Source organism: Rhinoraja longicauda, chromosome 35, assembly GCF_053455715.1.
Source record: "Rhinoraja longicauda isolate Sanriku21f chromosome 35, sRhiLon1.1, whole genome shotgun sequence".
Lineage (NCBI taxonomy): Eukaryota > Metazoa > Chordata > Chondrichthyes > Rajiformes > Arhynchobatidae > Rhinoraja > Rhinoraja longicauda.
The window spans coordinates 20393157-20418629 of record NC_135987.1 but is presented as its reverse complement, the minus strand read 5'-3'; the positions used below and the strand labels follow the sequence as shown (position 1 = coordinate 20418629).

At 47.9% G+C, this 25473-nt stretch overlaps 1 protein-coding gene across 2 annotated transcripts; it reads left to right on the top strand.

The window, feature by feature from the left end:
• LOC144609960 (2-hydroxyacylsphingosine 1-beta-galactosyltransferase-like) lies at positions 1-25380 on the top strand. 2 transcript variants are annotated; one of them, XM_078428366.1, is made up of 7 exons: positions 1-59; positions 884-1073; positions 5205-6024; positions 20024-20163; positions 20955-21031; positions 23350-23569; positions 24961-25380. In XM_078428366.1, exons 3-7 carry the CDS (start codon positions 5206-5208, stop codon positions 25286-25288), a joined length of 1584 nt encoding a protein of 527 aa, XP_078284492.1. In that variant the 5' UTR covers positions 1-59; positions 884-1073; position 5205; the 3' UTR covers positions 25289-25380. The 2 variants fall into 2 exon arrangements, with proteins under 2 accessions (XP_078284492.1, XP_078284493.1); XM_078428367.1 differs by lacking the exon at positions 884-1073 and having other exon boundaries at positions 4-59.
• Positions 25381-25473: the final 93 nt, after the last annotated feature.

The window sequence follows — 25473 nt, the reverse complement described above, 5'->3', positions numbered from 1 at the left end:
TCAGCGAGAGAGAGAGGTGGGACACCGACCAGAAACCCCAGCCCAGCCCAGCCCCACAGGTGAGGGGGAGACGAGGGGGGCGGGGAGGGGAGAGGAGAGGAGAGGTAGGTAGAGAGGGGAGAGGTAAGGTGGAGAGAGAAGGGAGAGGTAGGTAGAGAGAGGAGAGGTAGGGAGAGAAGGGAGAGGTGGGGAGAGGAGAGGTAGGTAGTGAGAGAGGGGAGGAGGAGAGGGAGAGAGCGGGGAATGGGAAAGAGTGGCGAAGGGGAGCGAGTGGGGAGGAAGAGAAAGTGAGGAGGAGGGTGGAGAGAGTGGGGAGGGGGGGAGGGGGAGAGAGGGAGAGAGTGGGGAGGGGGAGAGAGTGGGGAGAGGGAGAGAGTGGGGAGGGGAGGGAGGGGGAGAGAGGGAGAGAGTGGGGAGGGGAGGGAGGGGGAGAGTGGGGAGGGGGGGAGAGAGTGGGGAGGGGGAGAGAGTGGGGAGAGAGGGAGAGAGTGGGGAGAGGGAGAGAGTGGGGAGGGGAGGGGGGAGAATGGGGAGAGAGGGGAGGGGAGAGAGAGTGGGGAGGGGGGAGAGTGGGGAGAGGGAGAGAGTGGGGAGGGGGGAGAGTGGGGAGAGGGAGAGAGTGGGGAGAGGGAGAGAGTGGGGAGGGGAGGGAGGGGGAGAGTGGGGAGGGAGAGAGTGTGGGGAGGGGAGAGTGTGGGGAGGGGAGAGTGTGGAGGGGGAGAGAGTGGGGAGGGGAGAGTGTGGAGGGGGAGAGAGTGGGGAGAGGGAGGGGAAAGGTAGGCAGAGGTTATGTGCAGTATCAGTCAGGTTACAAGCTGTGGGGTTTACCACCCGTGCCTAGAACTGCAAACAAGAGTCTGACTGCTCGCATTATCCCGGCTAGCTTCCTGTGTTGGCGAGGCGAGGCAGAGCAGCCACTGGTTGCAGTCTTACAACTCATTTCCGAGCTCCAGTCTGTTGAGTTTTGTCAAGTTGGGAATAAAAGAGGAAAACAACACGAAGCACAATACGTTCTGATGGTCGCCATTCCAGTTGACTTTGGTTTTACAAAAGAAACCCTTGGCTGTTCCAAGGTACAAACAACATTGAGCCAGTCACTCAAATGGAATTTGTATTTTGATCTCAAGTTTTTTTATGGTACATGTGGGAGATTGGAGCAACAGAGAGTTTTGTAGCTCACTCTATCTAAAACATTGTAACATCAAGCAAGTGAACCGTCCTACCACAACCAGAGAGCAGCCCTGAACTACTATCTACCTCATTGGTGACACTTGGACTAACCTTGAATAGGACAAGAACTGCAGATGCTGGTTTACACCGAAAGTGGACACAAAATACTGCAGTAACTCAGCGGGTCAGGCAGCATCTCAGGAGAGAAGGAATGGGTGATGTTTCAGGTCGAGACCCTTCTTCAGACTGACCTTGATCGGACTTTACTGGCTTTACCTTGCACTAATCGTGCAGGAGGAGGCCATTTGGCCCTTCGAGCCAGCACCGCCATTCATTGTGATCATGGCTGATCATCCACAATCAGTAATCTTCTCCCCATATATCTTGATTCCGTTAGCCCCTAGAGCACTATCTAACTCTCTTTTAAATTCATCCAGTGAATTGGCCTCCACTGCCCTCTGTGGCAGAGAATTCCACAAATTCACAACTCTCTGGGTGAAAAAGTTTTTTGTCATCTCAGTTTTAAATGGCCTCCCCTTTATTCTTCGACTGTGGCCCCTGGTTCTGGACTCCCCCAACATTGGAAACATTTTTCCTGCATCTAGCTTGTCCAGTCCTTTTATAATTTTATACGTTTCTATCAGATCCCCTCTCATCCTTCCAAATTCCAGTGAATACAAGTCCAGTCTTTCCAATCTTTCCTCATATGACAGTCCCTCCATCCCGGGGATTAACCTCATGAACCTACGCTGCACTGCCTCAATAGCAGTCTCCTTAAAACATTTTCCCATCTGATCTTTAAGTTGTGCCCTCTGGATTTTTACATTTTCATCCTGACTGTCCACGAGTTGGAGAATATCTTTGATTGCAGGATCTTTGTTACTAAGGGGAAGTGTGCAGTTTTAAATGGGTTTTAGTTGAGTTTATTGTCACGTGTACCGAGCGAGGTACAGTGAAAAGCTTTTGTTGCGTGCTAACCAGCACGGTGTGTATTTGCGGCACGGTGGCGCAGCGGTAGAGTTGCTGCCTTACAGCGAATGCAGCGCCGGAGACTCAGGTTCGATCCTGACTACGGGTGCCGTCTGTACGGAGTTTGTACGTTCTCCCCGTGACCTGCGTGGGTTTTCTCCGAGATCTTCGGTTTCCTCCCACACTCCAAAGACGTACTGGTATGTAGGTTAATTGGCTGGGCAAATGTAAAAATTGTCCCTAGTGTGTGTAGGATAGTATTAATGTGAGGGGATCGCTGGGCGGCGCGGACCCGGTGGGCCGAATGGCCTGTTTCCGTGCTGTATCTCTAAAAAAACACATGATTACAATCGAGCTGCCAACAGTGCACAGATACAGGATGAAGGGAATATCGGGAATAACGTTTAGTGCAAGAATGGGAGTGCTTTTTCCTTCTCTTTGTGAGATGTTTTTGGGTTGTTGATGTGAGACAACCCCTACCTCATGATGTGTATTTGTGCCAGTCTGAGTTGGGAACTCAGCGTTGCCCAGGGTATCTGCTGGAGAATGCCCGTGAGTCTGTAGTAGATCTACAAGGACAGGCCTGCTGGCATTTGGGCCTAATCTATTCCTGAGTGAGGCACACTCCCACTCCCCCTCCCCCTCTCTCCCCATCCCCCTCCCCCTCTCCCCCTCACTCCCTCTCCCCCTCTCTCTCCTCCTCTCCCTCCCTCCCCCTCTCTCTCTCTCTGATGGAAGCTTATCCTGCTGCTGAACTGGGTTTGGGGAACAATGCACTGCAAGAGGAAGGGAAAGGTCACGGGCGGTCACAGTAGGGGACAGATTAGGTTTCTGTTTTAAGTAGTCACATGTAGTGAGATACCATGGAAAGGTTTGTTTTGCCAAGAGTCAGGCGTTTGTTGTCATATCCCGAAACGGAACAATGAAACTCTTATTTGCAGCAGCAACGTATATAAACATAGTAGATGTTTGGGAAAGATAGTAGATGTTGGGTTGCCATAAATACAAGGGAGGCACGGTGGTGTAGCAGCAGAGTTGCTTCCTCACAGCGCCAAGGATCCGGGTTCAATCCCAACTACAGACGCTATTGGTGTGGAGTTTGTACGTTCTCCCCGTGACCGTGTGGGTTTTCTCCGGGTGCTCCGGTTTCCTCCCACACTCTGAAAACGTACAGGATTGTTGGTTAATTGGATTGGTATAATTGTAAATTGTACCCTAGTGTGTGTAGGATAGTATTAGTGTGTGGAGATCGCTGGTCAGCACGGACTTGGTGGGCCGAAGGGCCTGTTTCCACGTTGTGTCTCTAAACTAAATTAAACATTTGCGCGTCGACTGAGTAACACTTTGCTTCTGATGGTTCCTCGTCCAGCTCCTGACTTTTCATTTGTTACTGATAGTTTACATGGGGTTTATGGACAATTGTGAGTTGTGGCTTCATATTAATTCTTAACTTACTAATCTGTAGCTTCACAAAATGTTGTTAGGTTGCATTTGGAGTATTGCTTGCAGTTGTGGCCACCCCCATTAGTGGAAGGATGTGGAGGCTTTGGAGCGTGTGTAGGATGCTGCCTGGTTGAAACATATTCAAATCATATCGAAACATTTAAGATTATTAAGGGATTGGACACGTTAGAGGCAGGAAACATGTTCCCGATGTTGGGGGAGTCCAGAACCAGGGGCCACAGTTTAAGAATAAGGGGTAGGCCATTTAGAACAGAGATGAGGAAAAACTTTTTCACCCAGAGAGTTGTGAATCTGTGGAATTCTCTGCCACAGAAGGCAGTGGAGGCCAATTCACTGGATGCTTTCAAGAGAGAGGTAGATAGAGCTCTGAAAGATAGCGGAGTCAAGGGATATGGGGAGAAGGCAGGAACGGGGTACTGATTGTGGATGATCAGCCATGATCACAGTGAATGGCGGTGCTGGCTCGAAGGGCCGAATGGCCTCCTCCTGCACCTAATGTCTATCGTCTATTGGTGTCGAGGGCATTAGCTACAAGTAGAGGTTGGAGAAACTTGGATTGTTTTCTCAGGAACGTCAGTGGTTGTGGAGAGACCTGATAGAAGTATATAAAATTATGAGAGGCATAGATAGTGTAGACAGAATCTTTTCCCCAAGGTGAAAATGTCAAAGACTAGAGGGTATTGGGTTTCAGGTGAGAGGCAAAGTTTAAAGGAGATGTGTGGGGCAAGTTTTTTTACAGAGAGTGGTGGGGGCTTGGAATACGCTGCCAGTGGTGGTGATGAAGGCAGAAACGATTGTGCTGTTAAGAGGCTTTTAGATGGGCACTTGGATATGGATCAAGTGTAGGCAGAGGAGATTAATTTAACTTGGAATCATGTTTAGCACGGGCATTCTGGGCATGGACTGTTCCTGTGCTATACTCTTCTGTGTGTGTCAGAGGCTCACTACTGTATGTTTTCATATTATTATTTTCATATTTCAGATACAGCGCGGAAACAGGCCTTTTCGGCCCACCAAGTCCGCACCGCCCAGCGATCCCCGCACACTAACACTATCCTACACACACTAGGGACAATTTTTTTTACATTTTACCCAGTCAATTAACCTACATACCTGTACGTCTTTGGACTGTGGGAGGAAACCGAAGATCTCGGAGAAAACCCACGCAGGTCGCGGGGAGAACGTACAAACTCCGTACAGTACAGCACCCGTAGTCAGGATCGAACCTGAGTCTCCGGCGCTGCATTCGCTGTAAGGCAGCAACTCTACCGCTGCGCCACCGTGCCGCATGTGTATGTGTACAAATTAGGGTTGCCAACTGGCCCGTATTAGCCGGGACATCCCGTATTTTGGGCTAAATTAGTTTCTCCCATACGGGACCGCCCTTGTCCCGTATTAGTAGGGTTGCCAACTTCCTCACTCCCAAATACGGGACACGGTTTACCAATTGGCTTGGTAAATGTAAAAATTGTCCCTAGTGGGTGTAATGTGTGGGGATCGTTGGTCGGTGCGGACCTGTTGGGCCGAAGGGCCTGTTTCCATGCTGTATCTTCTAAACTAAACTAAATATTAACAGTCCTGTTGTCTGTTCCTCTCTGCAGGATGAAAGTGCTTTGTTACCTCCTGTTGGCCTTCGCCACCTCCAATCTTTCCATGGCAGCCAAGATGATGGTCATCCCGCCCATCATGTTCGAGAGCCACCTGCAGATATTCCGGACACTGGCCAAGGCGCTGCACAGCCAAGGCCACGAGGTGGTTCTCGTGGTGTCCCAGGGCCGAGAGATCGAGCCGTCCCCTCACTATCGCTCTCAGCTATACCCCGGCATGTTCACCAGCCAGACTGCCGACCAGTTCCTGCAGGAGAGGATGAGGAACATCTTCTCTGGGAAGCTGACCTCGCTGGAGCTGTTTGCCATCCTGGAGTCCTACTCTGCAAACTGTGGGCTAATGGTGAGCAACCGGAACCTGGAGGAGCGACTGAGGGAAGAGAAGTTTGACCTGCTGCTGGTGGACCCCAACGAGATGTGTGGTTATGTCTACGCTGAAATCTTGGGCATCAGGCACGTGACCTTTTCTACCGGGCTGTGGTTCCCGGCAGAACTTGGCGCTCCAGCACCGGTCTCCTATGTCCCCGAATTTAATTCCCTCATGACCGATCGGATGAATCTCCTGGAACGTGGTTGGAACAGTTTAATTTATGTTATCAGTCGCTTGGGCACCAGATGGGCCATCCTGCCCAAATATGACTCCATTATAAAGAAGCACAAAGACGGGCCCTCCAGGTCCATGATGGATGTGGTCCAAGCCTCCAGCATGTTTCTTCTCTGCACTGACATGGCCCTGGAGTTCCCGCGACCAACTCTGCCCTCGATTGTGTTTGTGGGTGGCATCCTCACCAGGCAGGCAAACCCACTCTCAGAGGTGAGTGATACCGTGCAGAGACACAAGTGGCTGAGGTAACTCCGCGGGTCAGGCAGCGTCTCTGGAGAGATGGAATGGGTGGCGTTTCAGGTCGAGATCCTTCTTCAGACTGAGAGTCGGGGGAGAGGGCAACAAGAGATATAGACGGTGATATAGAGAGATATAGAACAAATGAATGAAAAGATGTGCAAAAAGTAACGATGAAACCCAAAGGCACCCAAGTAACGATTAATGATCATAATCACAGAGGCACAAGGAGATGCAGATGCTGGAGTCTCGAGCAAAGCGCAGTGTGCTGGAGGAACTGCTTTAGTCAGAGGGTGGTGAATCTGTGGAATTCCTTGTCACAGAAGGCTGTGGAGGCCAAGTCAGTGGATATCTTTACGGCAGAGATGGATAGATTCTTGATTAGTACGGATGTCAAGGGTTGTGGGGAGAAGGCAGGAGAATGGGGTTAGGAGGGAGAGATAGATCAGCCATGATTGAATAGCGGAATAGACTTGATGGGCCGAATGGCCTAATTCTGCTCCTGTTACTTATAAACTAAGCGAGAATCTGTGGAGGGAATGGGCAGGAGGCGTTCCAGGTCAAGTCTTCCATTATGCGATCCGAACTTCAAAGTTACTGAACTGCTGGAGTTACTCCGGCACTTTGTATTTTGCTCAATGATATGAACCATTTTGTCTGAACTTCTAAACTGAAGAAATGTGGCCAAACTGAAGTGAACACATACAGTATCAATTCGGTTTGGTTTCAAATGATCTTGGATTTTTTTTAATTAAAAATAAATGGTCAAAAACCAGAAATTATTGAGTGCAAAATGAGACCAAGTATGACTTGCAGGGTAAAAAACCCGCAGTCTTTTGGGTTCCAGAAGCAGGTGTGAGTTTCACCTTTCTGTTCTGGGTATAGGTGACAATGGACGGTTAACTCACGTTGCTTGACACAAGAGCCGAGAGTCAAGGTTCCAAGTTCCGCAGAGACCGTTCCCTCCGTAACTCCCATGTCCACTCGTCTCTTCCTACCCAAACCACCCCAACCCCGGGCACTTTCCCCTGCAACCGCAGGAGATGCAACACCTGTCCCTTTACCTCCCCCCTCAACTCCATCCAAGGACCCAAACAGTCTTTCCAGGTGAGACAGAGGTTCACCTGCACCTCCTCCAACCTCATCTCTTGTATCCGCTGCTCTTGATGTCGACTTCTTTACATCGGCGAACGCAGGCTCGGCGATCGTTTCGCTCAACACCTTCGCTCAGTCTGCCTTAACCAACCTGATCTCCCGGTGGCTGAGCACTTCAACTCCCACTCCCAGTCTGACCTTTCTGTCATGGGCCTCCTCCAGTGCCATAGTGAGGCCCGCCTTAAATTGGAGGAATAGCACCTCATATTTCGCTTGGGCAGCTTGCAGCCCAGTGGTATGAACATCGACTTCTCCAACTTTAGATACTTCCTCTGTCCCTCCTTCCCATCCCCATCCCAGATCTCCCTCTATCTTCCTGTCTCCACCTATATCCTTCCTTTGTCCCGCCCCCCTGACATCAGTCTGAAGAAGGGTCTCGACCCGAAACGTTTGGGGTCAGAGGTCAAATACGACTGGTCACGTGTGTGACCTCACATGGAATCATATTTTTCATAACTCAGTTTTATTTTACAAACTCTGAATTTTAAAAAGCTAGAATGTTCATATCTTTAGCAGACATGCATTATAGTTCGTGTAAGAAAATAACTGCAGATGCTGGTACAAATCGAAGGTATTTATTCACAAAATGCTGGAGTAACTCAGCGGGTCAGGCAGCATCTCAGGAGAGAAGGAATGGGTGACGTTTCGGGTCGAGACCCTTCTTCAGACTGATGCATTATAGTTCTGTAGGTAAGAAAATAGCGATGAATAGGATTAATCTTTTACAAGAATTTTTAATGTATTGCTTTATGTGATGATACTCCTGCACCTAGTGTCTATTGACGTCTGGTCACGTGTGTGACATTTTTGGTTCACTTTCCAAAGAATGGCCCAATAAATTAATAACGGTTATATGAGGTGACCATAACAATGCAGATACTGAAGTCTGTGTTACAACCAAAGACACAGTTCCATAGAACTTCACAGTTGCTGAGGTTATTGTTGTACAATGTTCCAAAGCATGTTTGTTGCTGGGAAGAAGCAGTTCCTGAACCTTGATGACACGGTTTTCAGGCTCCCGTACCTTCTTCCCGATGGTAGTGGCGAGATGAGAGGGTGGCCAGGGTAGTGTGGGTCTTTGATGATATTGGCTGCCTTCTTGGGGCAGTGCCTCCTGTAGATCCATTTGATGTGGGGAGGTCAGTACCCATGACACCTCTGCCACCTCCGTCGTTCCTGAGTGTTTGACTTGATGAACCGGGCCATGATGCAACCAGTCAGTGTACTCTCGACCATACGCACCTGTAGAAGTTTAGTTCTTTTAGTTTATTTTAGAGATACAGCGCGGAAACAGGCCCTTCGGCCCACTGAGTCCGCACCGACCAGCGATCCCCGCACACTAACACTATCCTACAAAACACTAGGGACAATTTACACATACACCAAGCAAATTAAACTACAAACCTGCACATCTTTGGAGTGTGGGAGGAAACCGAAGATCTCGGAGAAACCCCACGCGGTCAAGGGGAGAACGTACAAACTCCGTACAGACGGCGCCCGTAGTCAGGATGGAACCCGGGTCCACGGCGCTGCATTCGCTTTAAGGCAGCAACTCTACCGCTGCACCACCGGGCCGCCCTGAGTTCCATAGAGTATTCGTTGGCGTACCAAACCCTGGCACGCCGGGCAGTGGAGAGAGTTAGGTGTGCAGTGTAGGAAACTAACTGCAGATGCAGATACAAATCGAAGGTATCACAAAATGCTGGAGTAACTCAGCGGGTCAGGCAGCATCTAGGAGAGAGGGAATGGGTGACGTTTCGGGTCGAGACCCTTCTTCGGACTGAGTAAGAAAATAACTGCAGATGCTGGTACAAATCGAAGGTATTTATTCACAAAATGCTGGAGTAACTCAGCAGGTCAGGCAGCATCTCAGGAGAGAAGGAATGGGTGACGTTTCGGGTCAAGACCCTTTGTCTGAAGAAGGGTCTCGACCCGAAACGTCACCCATTGCTTCTCTCCTGAGATGCTGCCTGACCTGTTGAGTTACTCCAGCATTTTGTGAATAAATACCTTCTTCAGACTGATGTCAGGGGGGCGGGACAAACAAAGGATATAGGTGGAGACAGGAAGACAGTGGGAGAACTGGGAAGGGGAGGGGAAGAGAGGGACAGAGGAACTATCTAAAGTTGGAGAAGTCAATGTTCATACCACTGGGCTGCAAGCTGCCCAAGCGAAATATGGAATATGCAGTGTGGTTGGCAAATGTGGGAGGTGTGCCAGGAGAATGCTGGAGTCCACTTAGTGGTGACAGGCAGTGAGGAAATGAGGACGGGTTGGGGCAGAGTCCAGAGAGATATGGTGAGGGAATAAATAACATGAGTTTATTTCAGGTTGTAACTAGCAGAAGAGATAAGAGCAGAAGAGATAAGAGAGGAGAGACCGTAAGAAGGCGCTCAGTAGAGTGCGGCGTAGAGGGTATAGAGCAAAATGTGGCCACGTGGGGGTGGGAATACAGTGGGGTAGACAATAAACAATAGGTGCAGGAGGAGGCCATTCGGCCCCTCGAGCCAGCACTGCCATTCAATGTGATCATGGCTGATCATTCTCAATCAGTGCCCCGTAGGTCTCGGTGACAGGCAGGAAACAGCAGGGATAAATGGGTCATAAACACAACAGTAACACACCACGGGGCGGCACGGTGGCGCAGCGGTGGAGTTGCTGCCTTGCAGCGAATGCAGTGCCGGAGACTCGGGTTCGATCCTGACTACAGGCGCCGTCTGTATGAAGTCTCCCCGTGACCTGCGTGGGTTTTCTCCGAGATCTTCGGTTTCCTCCCACACTCCAAAGACGAACAGGTATGTAGGTTAATTGGCTGGGCAAATGTAAAAATTGTCCCTAGTGGGTGTAGGATAGTGTTAGTGTGCGAGGATCACTGGGCGGCACGGACTCGGTGGGCCGAAGGGCCTGTTTCCGCGCTGTATCTATCTCTAAATCTAAAGCACAGGTACAGGCCCTCAAGCCCACAATGTCTGTCCCGAACATGATGTCGGGTTAAACTAGTCTAGAGCGTTTTATTGTCCCAGATAGAACAATGAAATTCTTACTTGCAGCAGCACAATAGAACAATCTCCTCTGCCTGCGTGCAATCCATATCTCTGCATATCCAAATGCCATTCTAACATCGTATTGAACATCACTAGCTCCTCTGGCTCCACTACCGCCCCTGGCAGCGCGTTCCAGGCCCCCACCACCCCCTGTAAAGAAAGCTTACCCCACGCAGGTGGCCCAGCGGTAGAGTTGCTGCCTTACACCGAATGCAGCGCCGGAGACCCGGGTTCCATCCCGACTACGGGCGCCGTCTGTACGGAGTTTGTAGGTTCTCCCCGTGACCTGCGTGGGTTTTCTCCGAGATCTTCGGTATCCTCCCACACTCCAAAGACATACAGGTTTGTAGGTTAATTGGCTTGGTAACTGTAAAAAAATTGTCCCTAGTGTGTGTAGGGATAGTGTTAGTGTGCGGGGATCGCTGGTCGGTGCGGACCCGGTGGGCCGAAGGGCCTGTTTCCGCGCTGTATCTCTACACTAAACTAAACATCTCCTTTAAACCTTGACGCACGCACCACAAAGCTACTCCCTCTGGTCCTTGGCATCTCCACCCGTGGGGGAGAGTTTCGGACTGGTGATCCTATCTATGACGCTCACCTATGCGTTCCACAGAGACCGCTCCCTCCGTAACTCCCTGGTCCACTCGTCCCTTCCCACCCAAACCACCCCAACCCCAGGCACTTTCCCCTGCAACCGCAGGAGATGCAACACCTGTCCCTTTACCTCCCCCCTCAACTCCATCCAAGAACCCAAACAGTCTTTCCAGGTGAGACAGAGGTTCACCTGCACCTCCTCCAACCTCATCTATTGTATCCGCTGCTCTAGATGTCAACTTCTTTACATCGGCGAAACCAAACGCAGGCTCAGCGATCGTTTCGCTCAACACATTCACTCAGTCCGCCTTAACCAACCTGATCTCCCGGTGGCTGAGCACTTCAACTCCCCCTCCCACTCCCAGTCTGACCTTTCTGTCATGGGCCTCCTCCAGTGCCATAGTGAGGCCCACCGGAAATTGGAGGAACAGCACCTCATATTTCGCCCTGGGCAGCTTGCAGCCCAGTGGTATGAACATCGACTTCTCCAACTTTAGATAGTTCCTCTGTCCCTCTCTTCCCCTCCCCCTTCCCAGTTCTCCCTCTATCTTCCTGTCTCCACCTATATCCTTCCTTTGTCCCGCCCCCCTGACATCGGACTGAAAAAGGGTCTCGACCCGAAACGTCGCCCATTCCTTCTCTCCTGAGATGCTGCCTGACCTGCTGAGTTACTCCAGCATTTTGTGAAATATATACCTTCGATTTGTACCAGCATCTGCAGTTATTTTCTTACACTATCTATGACGCTCATAATTCTATATCTATGAAATTCTAACAGGTCTCCCCTCAACCTCTGACATTCTGGAGATAGCAATCCAAGTTTATACAACCTAATGCCCTCTAGTCCAGGCGACATTCTGGTGAACCTCCTGTGCATGCTCTCCACAGCCTCCACGCCCTGTAACCAGGCGACCAGACTGTACATACTTTAGGTTCTAATAGTTTCTGGAGGCTGTAGGCAAGGACATGTGCTGGGACCCCCGAATGACCTGACATAGTCTGAAGAAGGGTCTCGACCCATTCCTTCTCTCCTGAGATGCTGCCTGACCCGCTGAGTTACTCCAGCATTTTGTGTCTACCCACATAACCTGACGATGATCTGGGTGGTGGATTCATTGTAGTGTATTCAACGTGACTTGTGAAGGGGATGCAATGAGACTTCTAGGGAAAGAGTGAGTTTGTATGTTCTCCCCGTGACCTGCGTGGGTTTTCTCCGAGATCTTCGGTTTCCTCCCACACTCCAAAGATGTCCAGGTTTGTCAGCTTATTGGCTTGGCATAATTGTAAATTGTCACTTTGTGTGTGTAGGAAAGTGTTAGTGTGTGGGTGGGCACGGACTCGATGGGACGAAGGGCCTGTTTCCGTGATGTATCTCTAAACTAAACTAAAACGCCGCCAGCTCTGTTTTAATGAAGAGTTTTCAATTTTCCTGATTACTCACATGAACGCATTTTTAGACGTGCTCTCTGCGATCTATACATTTATAGACGTTGCCATGGAAACACACACTGATCAGGGAGTCAAGGAGACAGTCTTATCCGAGCGATCAATACTGTGGCTGTAATGGAATCAGGGATGCAGTATTGATTTAAGTGGTGAATGGTACCGATACGGACCGCAAAGTGGAAAATTTGTGTCTTCTGTCTTCTTTGAGTCTGAGGCGGGGTGGTGAGGTGACGGGTTAGGCGTAGTGGGCCTCCCTGTCACGTTGACACTTGTTTTACACTGGTTCCCCGGGCCTGTTCCTGGTGAAGTTGAATGGCAGCTCGCAGAAGCGTTGAAGTACTTGCGCACTTGGCCTGTTCGTTAATTGAACCCACCCTCGCGGTCGATTTGATGATAAGGAATTAATAGGCTTGCAGTCTGAGACTGGGGGGAATACGATGGCAATTTGTCTTCTGCTGTTTATGCGTCCTCCGCAACTCTTGTTTGTGAATGTAAAACGAGCACTCGTGGAGAATTAGGCCATTCGGCCCGTCGAGGCTGCTCTGCCATCATACAAACGGGCGGCACGGTGGCGCAGCGGTAGAGTTGCTGCCTTACAGCGAATGCAGCGCCGGAGACTCAGGTTCGATCCTGACTACGGGCACCGTCTGTACGGAGTTTGTACGTTCTCCCCATGACCTGCGTGGGTTTTCTCCGAGATCTTCGGTTTCCTCCCACACTCCAAAGACGTACAGGTACGTAGGTTAATTGACTGGGTAAATGTAAAAATTGTCCCTAGTGTGTGTAGGATAGTGTTAATGTGCGGGGATCGCTGGGTGGCGCGGACCCGGTGGGCCGAAGGGCCTGTTTCCGCGCTGTATCTCTAAATCTAAATCTAAACATAGAAAATAGGCGCAGGAGTAGTCTTCGTTACTCTGATCTGAGAGATTGACTCTGATTCTGTCTGCGAAGATAGTGCTGAACTATTAATCTTAACGTCTTTTGTGAAAGATTGGGCTTGTATCCACTGCAGTTTAGAAGGATGAGAGGGGATCTTATTGAGATGTATAAAATTATGAAAGGACTGGATAAGCTAGATGCAGGAAAAATGTTCCCAATGTTGGGGGAGTCCAGAACCAGGGGCCATAGAGTCTAAGAATAAAGGGGAGGCCATTTAAAACTGAGGTGAGAAGAAACTTTTTCACCCAGAGAGTTGTGAATTTGTGGAATTCTCTGCCACAGAGGGCAGTGGAGGCCAATTCACTGGATGGATTTAAGACAATAGACAATAGAAAATAGGTGCAGGAGAAGGCCATTCGGCCCTTCGAGCCAGCACCGCCATTCAATGTGATCATGGCTGATCATTCTCAATCAGTACCCCGTTCCTGCCTTCTCCCCATACGCCCTGACTCCGCTATCCTTAAGAGCTCTATCTAGCTCTCTCTTGAATGTATTCAGAGAATTGGCCTCCACTGCCCTCGGAGGCAGAGAATTCCACAGATTCACAACTCTCTGACTAAATTTTTTTTTCCTCATCTCTGTTCTAAATGGCCTACCCCTTATTCTTAAACTGTGGCCCCTGGTTCTGGACTCCCCCAACATTGGGAACATGTTTCCTGCCTCTAACGTGTCCAACCCCTTAATAATTTTATACGTTTCGATAAGATCCCCTCTCATCCTTCTAAATTCCAGTGTATACAAACCTAGTCGCTCCAGTCTTTCAACATATGACAGTCCCACCATTCCGGGAATTAACCTAGTAAACCTACGCTGCACGCCCTCAATAGCAAGAATATCCTTCCTCAAATTTGGAGACCAAAACTGCACACAGTACTCCAGGTGCGGTCTCACTAGGGCCCTGTACAACTGCAGAAGGACCTCTTTGCTCCTATACTCAACTCCTCTTGTTATGAAGGCTAACATTCCATTGGCTTTCTTCACTGCCTGCTGCACCTGCATGCTTCCTTTCAGTGACTGATGCACTAAGACACCCAGATCACGTTGTACGTCCCCTTTTCCTAACTTGACACCATTCAGATAATAATCTGCCTTCCTATTCTTACCATCAAAGTGGATAACCTCACACTTATCTACATTAAACTGCATCTGCCATGCATCCGCCCACTCACACAACCTGTCCAAGTCACCCTGCAACCTCATAGCATCTTCCTCACAGTTCACACTGCCACCTAGCTTTGTATCATCGGCAAATTTGCTAATGGTACTTTTAATCCCTTCATCCAAGTCATTGATGTATATTGTAAATAGCTGCGGTCCCAACACCGAGCCTTGCGGTACCCCACTAGTCACTGCCTGCCATTCTGAAAGGGACCCATTTATCCCCACTTTGCTTTCTGTCTGTCAACCAACTTTCTATCCATGTCAGTACCCTACCTCCAATACCATGTGCTCTAATTTTGCCCACCAATCTCCTATGTGGGACCTTGTCTAAGGCTTTCTGAAAGTCGAGGTACACCACATCCACCGGCTCTCCCCTGTCAATTTTCCTAGTTACATCCTCAAAAAATTCCAGATTAGTCAAGCACGATTTCCCCTTCGTAAATCCATGCTGACTCCGAACGATCCTGTTACTGCGATCCAAATGCTCAGCAATTTCGTCTTTTATAATTGACTCCAGCATCTTCCACTGATGTCAGACTAACTGGTCTATAATTTCCCTCCTTTCTTGAAAAGTGGGATAACATTAGTTACCCTCCAATCCACAGGAACTGACCCGGAATCTATAGAACATTGGAAAATAATCACTAATGCGTCCACAATTTCTAGAGCCACCTCCTTAAGCACCCCGGGATGCAGACCATCAGGCCCTGGGGATTTATCAGCCTTGAGTCCCATCAGTCTACCCAAAACTTTTTCCTGCCTAATGTGGATTTCCTCCAGTTCCTCTGTCACCCTAGGATCTCTGGCCACTAGAACATCTGGGAGATTGTTTGTATCCTCCTTAGTGAAGACAGATCCAAAGTAACGGTTCAACTCGTCTGCCATTTCCTTGTTCCCCATAATAAATTCCCCTGCTACTGTCTTCAAGGGACCCACATTTGCCTTGACTATTTTTTTCCTCTTCACATACCTAAAAAAGCTTTTACTATCCTCCTTTATATTATTTGCTAGTTTATCCTCGTACCTCATCTTTTCTCCCCGTATTGCCTTTTTAGTTATCTTCTGTTGCTCTTTAAAAGAGTCCCAATCCTCTGGCTTCCCACTCTTCTTTGCTATGTTATACTTCTTCCCTTTTATTTTTATGCTGTCCTTGACTTCCCTTGTCAGCCACGGGTGCCTCTTACTCCCCTTAGAATCTTTCCTCCTCTTTGGGATAAATTGATCCTGCAACTTCTGCATTATTCCCAGGAATACCTGCCATTGCTGTTCCACAGTCTTCTCTGCTAGGGCCTCCTTCCAGTCAATTTTGGCCAGCTCCTGCCTTATGCCTCTGTAATCCCCTTTGCTATACTGTAATACTGACACCTCCGATTTTCCCTTCTCCCTCTCAATTTGTAGATTAAAACTTATCATATTGTGGTCACTGCCTCCTAATGGCTCTTTTACCTCAAGTCCCCTTATCAGGTCAGGTTCATTACATAACACTAAATCCAGAATTGCCTTCTCCCTGGTAGGCTCCAGTACAAGCTGTTCTAAGAATCCATCTCGGAGACACTCCACAAACTCTTTCCTGCGGTCCATTACCAACCTGATTTTTAGCATTACATTTGTGACATGCCAATTTTAGCTCCTGATTCAACTTGCACCCTATGTCGAGGCTACTGTTTGGGGGCCTGTAGATGACTCCCATTAGGGTCTTTTTACCCTTACAATTCCTCATCTCTATCCATATTGATTCTACATCTCCTGATTCTATGTCACTCCTTGCAAGGGAGTGAATATCATTCCTTACCAACAGAGCTACCCCACCCCCTCTCCCCACCTGCCTTTTTTTTCTGTACGTTATGTACCCCTGAATATTCAGCTCCCAGCCCTGGTCCTCTTGTAGCCATGTCTCAGTGATTCCCACAACATCATACTTGCCCATGTCTCACTGAGCCTCAAGCTCATCCACTTTATTTTTTATACTTCGCGCATTTAAATACAACACTTTAACTTCGGTATTAACCTCCCCTCTCACACCGGTCACAATTGGCCCTGACCTTACTCTCATATCCCTTCTAGAACTTCCCTTCCCATTCATTCGAGTCCTTTACAGTTTCTCCTGTATTCGCTTCCCCTTTAACTCCATCTTCATATTCCCAATTTGTCAACCCCTCCCCCCCACTACTTAGTTTAAACCCACACGTGTAGCACTAGCAAACCTGCCTGCCAGAATGTTGGTCCCCCTGCTGTTAAGGTGTAACCCGTCCCTTTTGTACAGAGAGTTAGATAGAGCTCATGGGGCTAGCGGAATCAAGGGATATGGGGAGAAGGCAGGCACGGGTTACTGATTGTGGATGATCAGCCATGATCACAATGAATGGCGGTGCTGGCTAGAAGGGCCGAATGGCACCCTCCTGCACCTATTTTCAGTGTTTCTTTGTGATGTGAGCATTACTGGCAAGTTGCCAACGTGGTGATTTAAACCTCAGCTGTCATTCTGGTGATAGTTTCTTCTGCAGTGCTCTTGTATAGGGAGTTCCAGGACAATGATGTGTACCAAGGAACTGCAGACGATAGGTGCAGGAAGGAACTGCAGATGCTGGTTTAAACCGAAGACAGACACAAAAAGCTGGAGTAAATCAGGGGGTCAGGCAGCATCTGTGGTGGGAATGTTGGCCCGCTGAGTTACTCCAGCTTTTTGTGTCTGTCTGTCTCCAAGACAATCATTGCCAGGATCCATCCTGTATAACTCCCTCTTTTGTGTTAACCTTGTGATCTTGTGGAGACTTGTGTAAAGGGCAAAGAAACAAAGTGGTGGAGAAACTCAGTGAGTCAGGCAGCATGTGCGGTGGGAATGGACAGTCGGCGTTTTGAGTCGGGACCCTTCTTCAGACATTTTGCTTCCCTGATCAGACTGAAGAAGGGCCCTGAACACAATTACTCCAGATGTGGTCTGATCAAGAGTAATATAATTGTAATAAAATATCTTTATTCATTAAATCCCCTTGCAATAAAAGCCAACATGAAGATAGACACACAAAACGCTGGAGTAACTCATCTCTGGAGAAGGAATGGGTGATGTTTCGGGTCGAGACCCTTCTTCAGAGCCAACATAACATTTGCTTTAGATAACTAGATGGATTTCTATGCCAATCCTACTGTGGTCTTCAGTAATAAGGTTCATTGTTATTATCCCATTATTATTTTGTTTGGGATTTGAGTTTGTATCTCTGGTTTAGAAGGCCAAGTGTTTGACTACTGCTGTCTTGGATAGTTCAGGCACTGTCTGTTTATCGAGCCCACTGTGATGATAGTGGAGTGGAGTTAGAATTACAGAATAATGAAAGGCATAGATAGAGTGGAGAGGATGTTTCCACTGGTGGGAGAGTCTAGGACCAGAGGTCACAGCCTCATAATTAAAGGACGCTCTTTTAGAAAGGAGATGAGGAGGAACTTCTTTAGTCAGAGGGTAGTTAATCCGTGGAACTCATTGTTACAGAGGGCTGTGGAGGCCAAGTCAGTGGATATTTTTAAGACAAATATAGACAAATTCTTGATTAGAACGGGTGTCAAGGGTTAAGGGGGAAGCCAGGAGAATGGAATTAGGAGGCAGAGGTCAGCCATGATTGAATGGCGGAGTAGACTCGATGGGCCGAATGGCCTGATTCTACTCCTATAACTTGTGAACAGGGCTATTTTTCAACACAACTCCAACGCATCACAGCCAGCAGGCAGTAAGAAAGGAGCAGCTACAGACCGGTGATAATTAAAATGGTGATGTGGTGTTGAAGGGAAGAGTGGAAAATATTCTGTGTATGTCAGAGGAAGCAACCAGGCTCCAGTTCCCCAGGGGTATTGCCCTTAACATCTGTGGCCTTGAGCAATGAAACCAGTGCTTGTGGTCTGCGTCTGTCTTCAAACCTGGCACAGGAGTAATAATAAACATAGTCACAAAGTAACTCCGCGGGTCAGGCAGCATCTCTGGGTAAAGCAATAGGTGACGTTTCAGGCCACAACGTTTCTTCAGACTGCAGTTTATTTGTAGGAAGGAACTGCAGATGCTGGTTTAAACCGGAGGTAGATACAAAAATCTGAAGAGTCTCGACCTGAAACGTCACCCATTCCTTCCCTCCAGAGATGCTGCCTGTCTCGTTGAGTTACTCCAGCTTTTTGTGTCGATCTGCAGAATTTACTTTATTGACCGAGGGTAGCAAATGGTTGTCTCTGTGTTTTAATACGATACACTAGAACTGAAGTCTGAAGAAGCATCTCGACCCAAAACGCTTGCACTTGGAAGTCTTTTGTGGAGAACACCAGACTTGTGGAGCTGCTGCCTCACAGCGTCAGAGACCCGGGTTCAATCCTGACCTCGGGTGCTGTCTGTGTGGAGTTTGCATGCTGTGATGGTGAGGTTTCCTTCTGCATTCCAAAGTCAGATGAGTTGGCCTCTGTAAATACTGTATAGTGTGCAAGTGGAATCTTGGAATAGTGAATGGGAAAGCGTAGACAATATCTGGGCCATTCTTGGCAACGCCACACCTCTCCGCTCTCGATTAAAGGAAAGCTAGATGCATTCAAGAGAGCTAGATAGAGCTCTTGAGGATAGAGGAGTCAGGGGGTATGGGGAGAAGGCAGGAACGGGGTACTGATTGAGAATGATCAGCCATGATCACATTGAATGGTGGTGCTGGCTCGAGGGGCCGAATGGCCTCCTCCTGCACCTATTGTCTATATTCTGCAGATACCCAGAGTCCGGTTTGATTTGCTCTGAAACGGTTTGTGATTTAATTAGGCAGTATTAAATGTAAGGCTAATGTGTGAAAAGTTCACAGAAAAAGTAGAATGTCTCTACCCTCTTTATCGCCCGTGGAGCCGAGTACAATCCAATTCAATTTACAAATTGTGTAGGAAAAAAAACTGCAGATGCTGGTTTAAATCGAAGGAAGACACAAAATGCTAGTGTAACTCAGCGGGCCAGGCAGCATCTCGGGTCTGAAGAAGGGTCTCTACCCGAAACGTCACCCATTCCTTCTCTCCCGAGATGGTGCCTGACCCGCTGAGTTTCACCACCATTTTGTGTCGACCAATTTACAAATTTGCAGATGGCACCACTGTAGTCGGCCGGATATCAGATAATGATGAGACGGAGTACAGGAGGGAGATTGAGAACTTTGTGACCTGGTGTAGAGACAGCAACCTTTCTCTCAATGACAGCAAGGCAAAGGAGTAAGGAGAAACTCATTGTAGTAAGCTGGACCTGTAGAAACATACTAGAACTTATCAATCCCTAGAATATCGTAGATGGACTTTATTGCTTCAGAGCGGTCACGGTGGCGCAGCGGTAGAGTTGCTGCCTTACAGCGAATGCAGCGCCGGAGACCCGGGTTCGATCCCGACTACGGGTGCTGTCTGTACGTTCTCCCCGTAACCTGCGTGGATTTTCTCCGAGATCTTCGGTTTCCTCCCACACTCCAAAGACGCACAGGTTTGTAGGTTAATTGGCTTGGTAAATGTAAAAATTGTCCCCAGTGTGTGTAGGATAGTGTTAGTGTGCGGGGATCACTAGTCGGCGCGGGCCGAAAGGGCCTGTTTCCGCGCTGTATCACTGCACGATATTGCTAACGTTTGTGTTTTTGATTTATCTGCAGGAGCTGACCACCTGGGTGGAGGATGCTGTGGATGGGGTGGTGGTGGTGTCATTTGGTGCTGGAGTCAAGTACCTGTCGGAAGAGTTATCAACAAAATTAACAGCTGCTGTGGGACGTTTGCCTCACAGAGTAATCTGGAGGTGAGTGAACAAGAGCTGGCATAGAAAAGTAGGAAGCTCGAGGATGGGGAAGGTAAGGCAATGAAAAAAAGCAAAAAAGGGGAGAGAAATTTTAGTTTAGAGATACAGCGTGGAAACTAGCCCTTTCGGCCTACCGGGTCCGTGCCAACCACCGATCCCCATACATTAACACTATCCTACACCCACTAGGGACAATTTTTACATTTACCAAGCCAATTAACCTACATACCTGTGCGTCTTTGGAGTGTGAGAGGAAACCGAAGATCTCGGAGAAAACCCACGCTGGTCACGGGGAGAACGTACAAACTCTGTACAGACGGCACCCGTAGTCAGGATGGAACCCGTCATTGCATTCGTTGTAAGGCAGCAACTCTACCGCTGCGCCACCGCGCCACCCATAATCAAGCTAAGCTGTCCAATTAAAAATAAATAGGAAGATAGAGATTGAGGAAAGAATGTCTTAAAAGAGGGCAAGTGATAATGTTGAAGAAAGGGCAGATGAGTTGTGGAGTGAGTGAGTGAGTTTCTTCCTCCCTCCAAGTTATTCAGTTCCTCTGCCATTTCCTCATTCCACATTATCATCTTTCCAGCAGTCCAACGTCCATTCTTGTCCCTTTCTTAATTTTTATATCTCTGGGGAAAAAAAATGTTGCTCTCCTCTTTGATGTAATTTCATCTTTTCTCCCTGTGTTCCCTGTTGGTTTTGTTTTAAAAGTCGTCTCTTCCTTCATTCCACCTCGCAGCTCTTTGTAAAATTGGGTCATGCCATCCATCTCTTCTTCATCCTTCAGGTATTTTGGAAAGAAGCCAGGTGGCTTGGGGAATAATACAAAGCTGATGGAATGGATCCCACAGAATGACCTGCTTGGTATGTATCAGTAGTCTTCTGGTGCACCCAATTGTTGACTGTTGCCATAGGTTTTGATCACCAACTAAACAATGAGATTTTAAAATGCGTGGACTGTACCACCGTGACTTTAAATTACAAGCCAACAAAGTGAAAACTAACATATTGCCCAAGGTGAGTTCCCTTTCTCGCTGCCTCAGGGAGCTGTGGAAGCAGGAACGTTAAATAAATTAAAAACAGAAATAGATTGTTTTTTAATAGACAAGGGAATTAGGGGTTACGGGGAGAGGGCAGGGAAGTGGACATGAGCTATTGTTAGTATAGTAAGACCTGAGTAATCTCCTGGACAAGTTTCGATCGCCTAGCTTGGGGTCGGAGAGGAATTTCCCGGATTTTTCCCCCAAATTGGCCTGGGTTTTTATCCGGTTTTTCGCCTCTCCCAGGAGATCACACGGTTCTTTTGGGTGGGAAGAAGGGTGATAGTGGGAAGGGGGGTGGGGTAGGATCAGCCATGATCATATTGAATGGCGGAACGGGCTCGAGGGGCCAGTTGGCCTACTCCTGCTCCTATTTTCTTGTGTTCTATGAAGGTGGCCCTATTTTCCAAGACATTATATATAAATGCAGCAACAATTCAATTTACTTTTCATGATCTGGTTCTGGTGAGCAGCTCATCTGCTGAGACCTTGACCTTGAAAGCAACTGAAACAGAATTGACCAAAAACGTGGATGAGGGCAGAGCTGTAGATGTTGTGTACATGGATTTCAGTAAGGCATTTGAAGTTGTCGCATGGTAGGCTGCTCTGGAAGGTTAGATCGCATGGGATCCAAGGAGAGATAGCTGAATGGATAGTGAATTGGCTCCATGGAAGGAAGCAGAGGGTGATGGTGGAAGGTTGCTTCTCAGACTGGAGGCCTGTGACTAGTGGTGTGCCTCAGGGTTCGGTGCTGGGCTAGTTACTGTTTGTCATCTACATCAATGATTTGGATGACAACATACATAGCAAGATTAGCAAGTTTGCTGATGATACAAAAGTGGGTGGTTTTGCAGATAGTGAAGATGGTTGTGAAATATTGCAGCAGGATCTTGATCGATTGGCCAGGTGGGCTGAGGAATGGTTGATGGAATTTAATACAGAGAAATGTGAGGTGTTGTATTTTTGGAAGTCTAACATGGGCAGGACCTACACAGTGAATGGTAGGGCTCTGGGAATACAGGTGCATGGTTCCTTGCAGGTCGAGTCGCAGATAGACAAGGTAGTTTGGTACATTGGCCTTCATCAGTCAAAGTATTGAGTATAGACGTTGGGAGGTCATGTTGCAGTTGTATAAGATGTTGGTGAGACCGCATTTAGAGTATTGTGTTCAGTTCTGGGCACCATGTTATAAGAAATATGTTGTCAGGCTGGAAAGGATACAGAGAAGATTGACGAGGATGTTGCCAGGACTAAATAGCTCTCTAAAGAGGTTGAGTAAGCTGGGACTCTATTCCCTGGAGGGCAGGAGGATGAGGGGTGATCTCATTGAGGTGTATAAAATCACGAGAGGGGTAGATGCAGAGTCTTGCCCAGAGTAGGCGAATCGAGGACCAGAGGACATAGGTTTAAGGTGAAGGGGAAAAGATTTAATAGGAATCTGAGGGATGACCTTTTCACACAAAGGGTGGCGGATGTATGGACCAAGCTGGCAGAGGTGGCAGTTGAGACTGGGTCTGGGACTATTCGAAACATATATGATTATTAAGGGGTTGGACACGTTAGAGGCAGGAAACATTTTCCCTATGTTGGGGGAGTCCAGAACCAGGGGCCACAGTTTAAGAATAAGGGGTAGGCCATTTAGAACGGAGATGAGGAAAAACCTTTTCAGTCAGAGAGTTGTAAATCTGTGGAATTCTCTGCCTCAGAAGGCAGTGGAGGCCAATTCTCTGAATGCATTCAAGAGAGAGCTAGATAGAGCTCTTAAGGATAGTGGAGTCAGGGGGTATGGGGAGAAGGCAGGAACGGGGTACTGATTGAGAATGATCAGCCATGATCACATTGAATGGTGGTGCTGGCTCGAAGGGCCAAATGGCCTCCTCCTGCGCCTATTGTCTATTGACTATCCCAAATGCAGGCAGGTGGGACTAGTGTAGCTGGAACATGTTGCATTAGGATTAAGCAAGTTGGGCCGAAGGGCCTGTTTCCACACTGCATGATAAAATGGAAGCACGGTTGACTGTGACAATCCTCTTGATTGCCCGAAGAACCTGTTTCTGCTACTTCTCTCAGACTAATATTTACAAAGTTTAACAGATTCTCATGGCACTGCCAGTTATATTAACATTGGGTTATTTGATTTAGGTAACCAGAATGTCAAAGCATTTTTGAGCCATGGGGGCTTGAATGGTATCTATGAATCCATCTACCACGGCGTGCCGGTGGTAGGGATACCATTCTTTGGAGACCACTACGATATCATGACGAGAGTTCATGCCAAAGGCATGGGGATTTATCTGTCGTGGAACAGAATGTCAACAGAAGATATTTATCAAGCTCTCATCACAGTGACCACCAACCCAAGGTAAGAACCATTACCCCCACCACCAGGCTGACCAGTTACCCCACCTCCAGTTGCAACGATCAGCTTGAAGGGCAACCCATTTGATCCCAGCTTCCTTTCCCCAAACTCCTGCAGTTTCTCTTTGAGAAGTCATAGAGCTGTATAGCACACAAACCTTGTCCATGCTGACCAAGTTGGCCCATGGCCTTTTAAACCCTTCCTATCCATATCTGTTTAAATATCGTTTAGATGCCTTAATTGTATCCACCTGTACAGCTTACTTTGGCAGCTTATTCCAGGTACATTCTACACTCTGAGTGAAAAACTTGCCCCTGAAGTCCTCTTAAATCAAACCCCACCTTAAGGCTATGTCCCAACTTTAGTTCTTAATAACCTGAAGGCCAAGTCTTGGCAATTTTTAAGGTGGAGCTTGACAGATTCTTGATTAAGATTCAAGATTCAATTTAATTGTCACATGTACCCATTAAGGTACAGTGAAATTAGTAAAGGTATCAAGGGTTATGGGGTGTAGGCAGGATAATGGGGTTGAGAAGGAAAGATAGATCAGCCATAATTGAATGACAGAGCAGACTCGATGGGCCGAATGGCCTATTTCAGCTCCGATGACATGGACTTATAATAGAGGCAAGCTTGCCAAATGTCTTCTTCACCACACTGTTCACTTGACTTTCCACTTTCAGGGAACCGTGCACCTGTACTTTTAGATCTCTGTGTTCTGCAACACAATCCAGGGTCCTACCAGTCACTGTGCAAGTCCTGCCACTGGCTTCACATACACAGTACCACACCTCACACTTGTCAGGGGTAAATTCCATTTGCCATTCCTTGGTCCAAAGTACAAATTGATCTAGATCTAACTGGAAACCGAGATATCCTGCCTCTGACTACTATACTACACCCTCTCCCTCTGAGTCAGCATCCGCCAACTAACCAGTGCACTCCACAACAAGGCTTCACAAGCAACATTTTCTATTTAAAACAGATTTCTTTGCCCTTTTCTAAATTTGCTTGGTGCCAGTAACCATTACATTACCTCCGGAATTAGTTTAGTTTAGAGATGCATCGCGGAAACAGGCCCTTCGGCGCGCCGACCAGTGATCCCCGCATACTAACGCTGTCCTACACACACGAGGGACGATTTACAATTATACCGAGCCAGTTAACCTACAAACCTGCACAACTTTAGAGTGTGGGAGGAAACTGGAGATCCTGAAGGAAACCCACGCACGGGGAGAACGTACAAACTCCGTACGGACAGCACCCGTAGTCAGGATGGAACCTGGGTCTCTGGCGCTGTGAGGCAGCAACTCTACTGCAGTGCCACTTAATTAAAAGCTTAAAGACAGCAAATCAGCGCACATGTACTGACACGAGTTTGCTCTGATTTCCAGTTACAAAAAGAAGGCGATGTACTTGTCCAAACTGTATCGGGACCAACCTCTTCACCCAGTGAACCGCACCGTGTATTGGCTGGACTACGTTCTACGGCACAACGGAGCGCCGCACCTGCGGCCCGCACTGTACGAGATGGCCTTCTATCAGTATTACATGCTGGACGTGGCGGCCATTTCCATTGGGTGCGTGATATTACTCTGCTACTGTTTTCGAAGACTGCTGAGAAAACTGAAAGAAAGACTGTCGCCGAAAGTTAAATGCAGTCAAACGCAGAATGGTTTTCAAAATAGGAAGATCATATCACATGGCAAGAAAAAGAAGTGATCCCACTCACCAATGATAGTGGAAAACAGATACCCAACTGGATTTCTTAACACTTGAAAAAGTATTTTGTTAGCGTCAAGCTAATGGAAGTTTTGTTATTTCTACTGAATTTTTTATAATAAAGATTATCTTTATAAAATGGTGGAGACATTTTCTGTAGTTTCAGGCCCTGCTATAGCTGTTTA

Bases quoted from the DNA above. Each gene is read 5' to 3' on its own strand.
- LOC144609960 (XM_078428366.1), top strand. From the start codon at position 5,206: ATGAAAGTGCTTTGTTACCTCCTGTTGGCCTTCGCCACCTCCAATCTT. The intron at 20,164-20,954 runs GTGAGTGAACAA...TTCATCCTTCAG, and splicing joins CCTCACAGAGTAATCTGGAG to GTATTTTGGAAAGAAGCCAG. The intron at 23,570-24,960 runs GTAAGAACCATT...TCTGATTTCCAG, and splicing joins ACAGTGACCACCAACCCAAG to TTACAAAAAGAAGGCGATGT.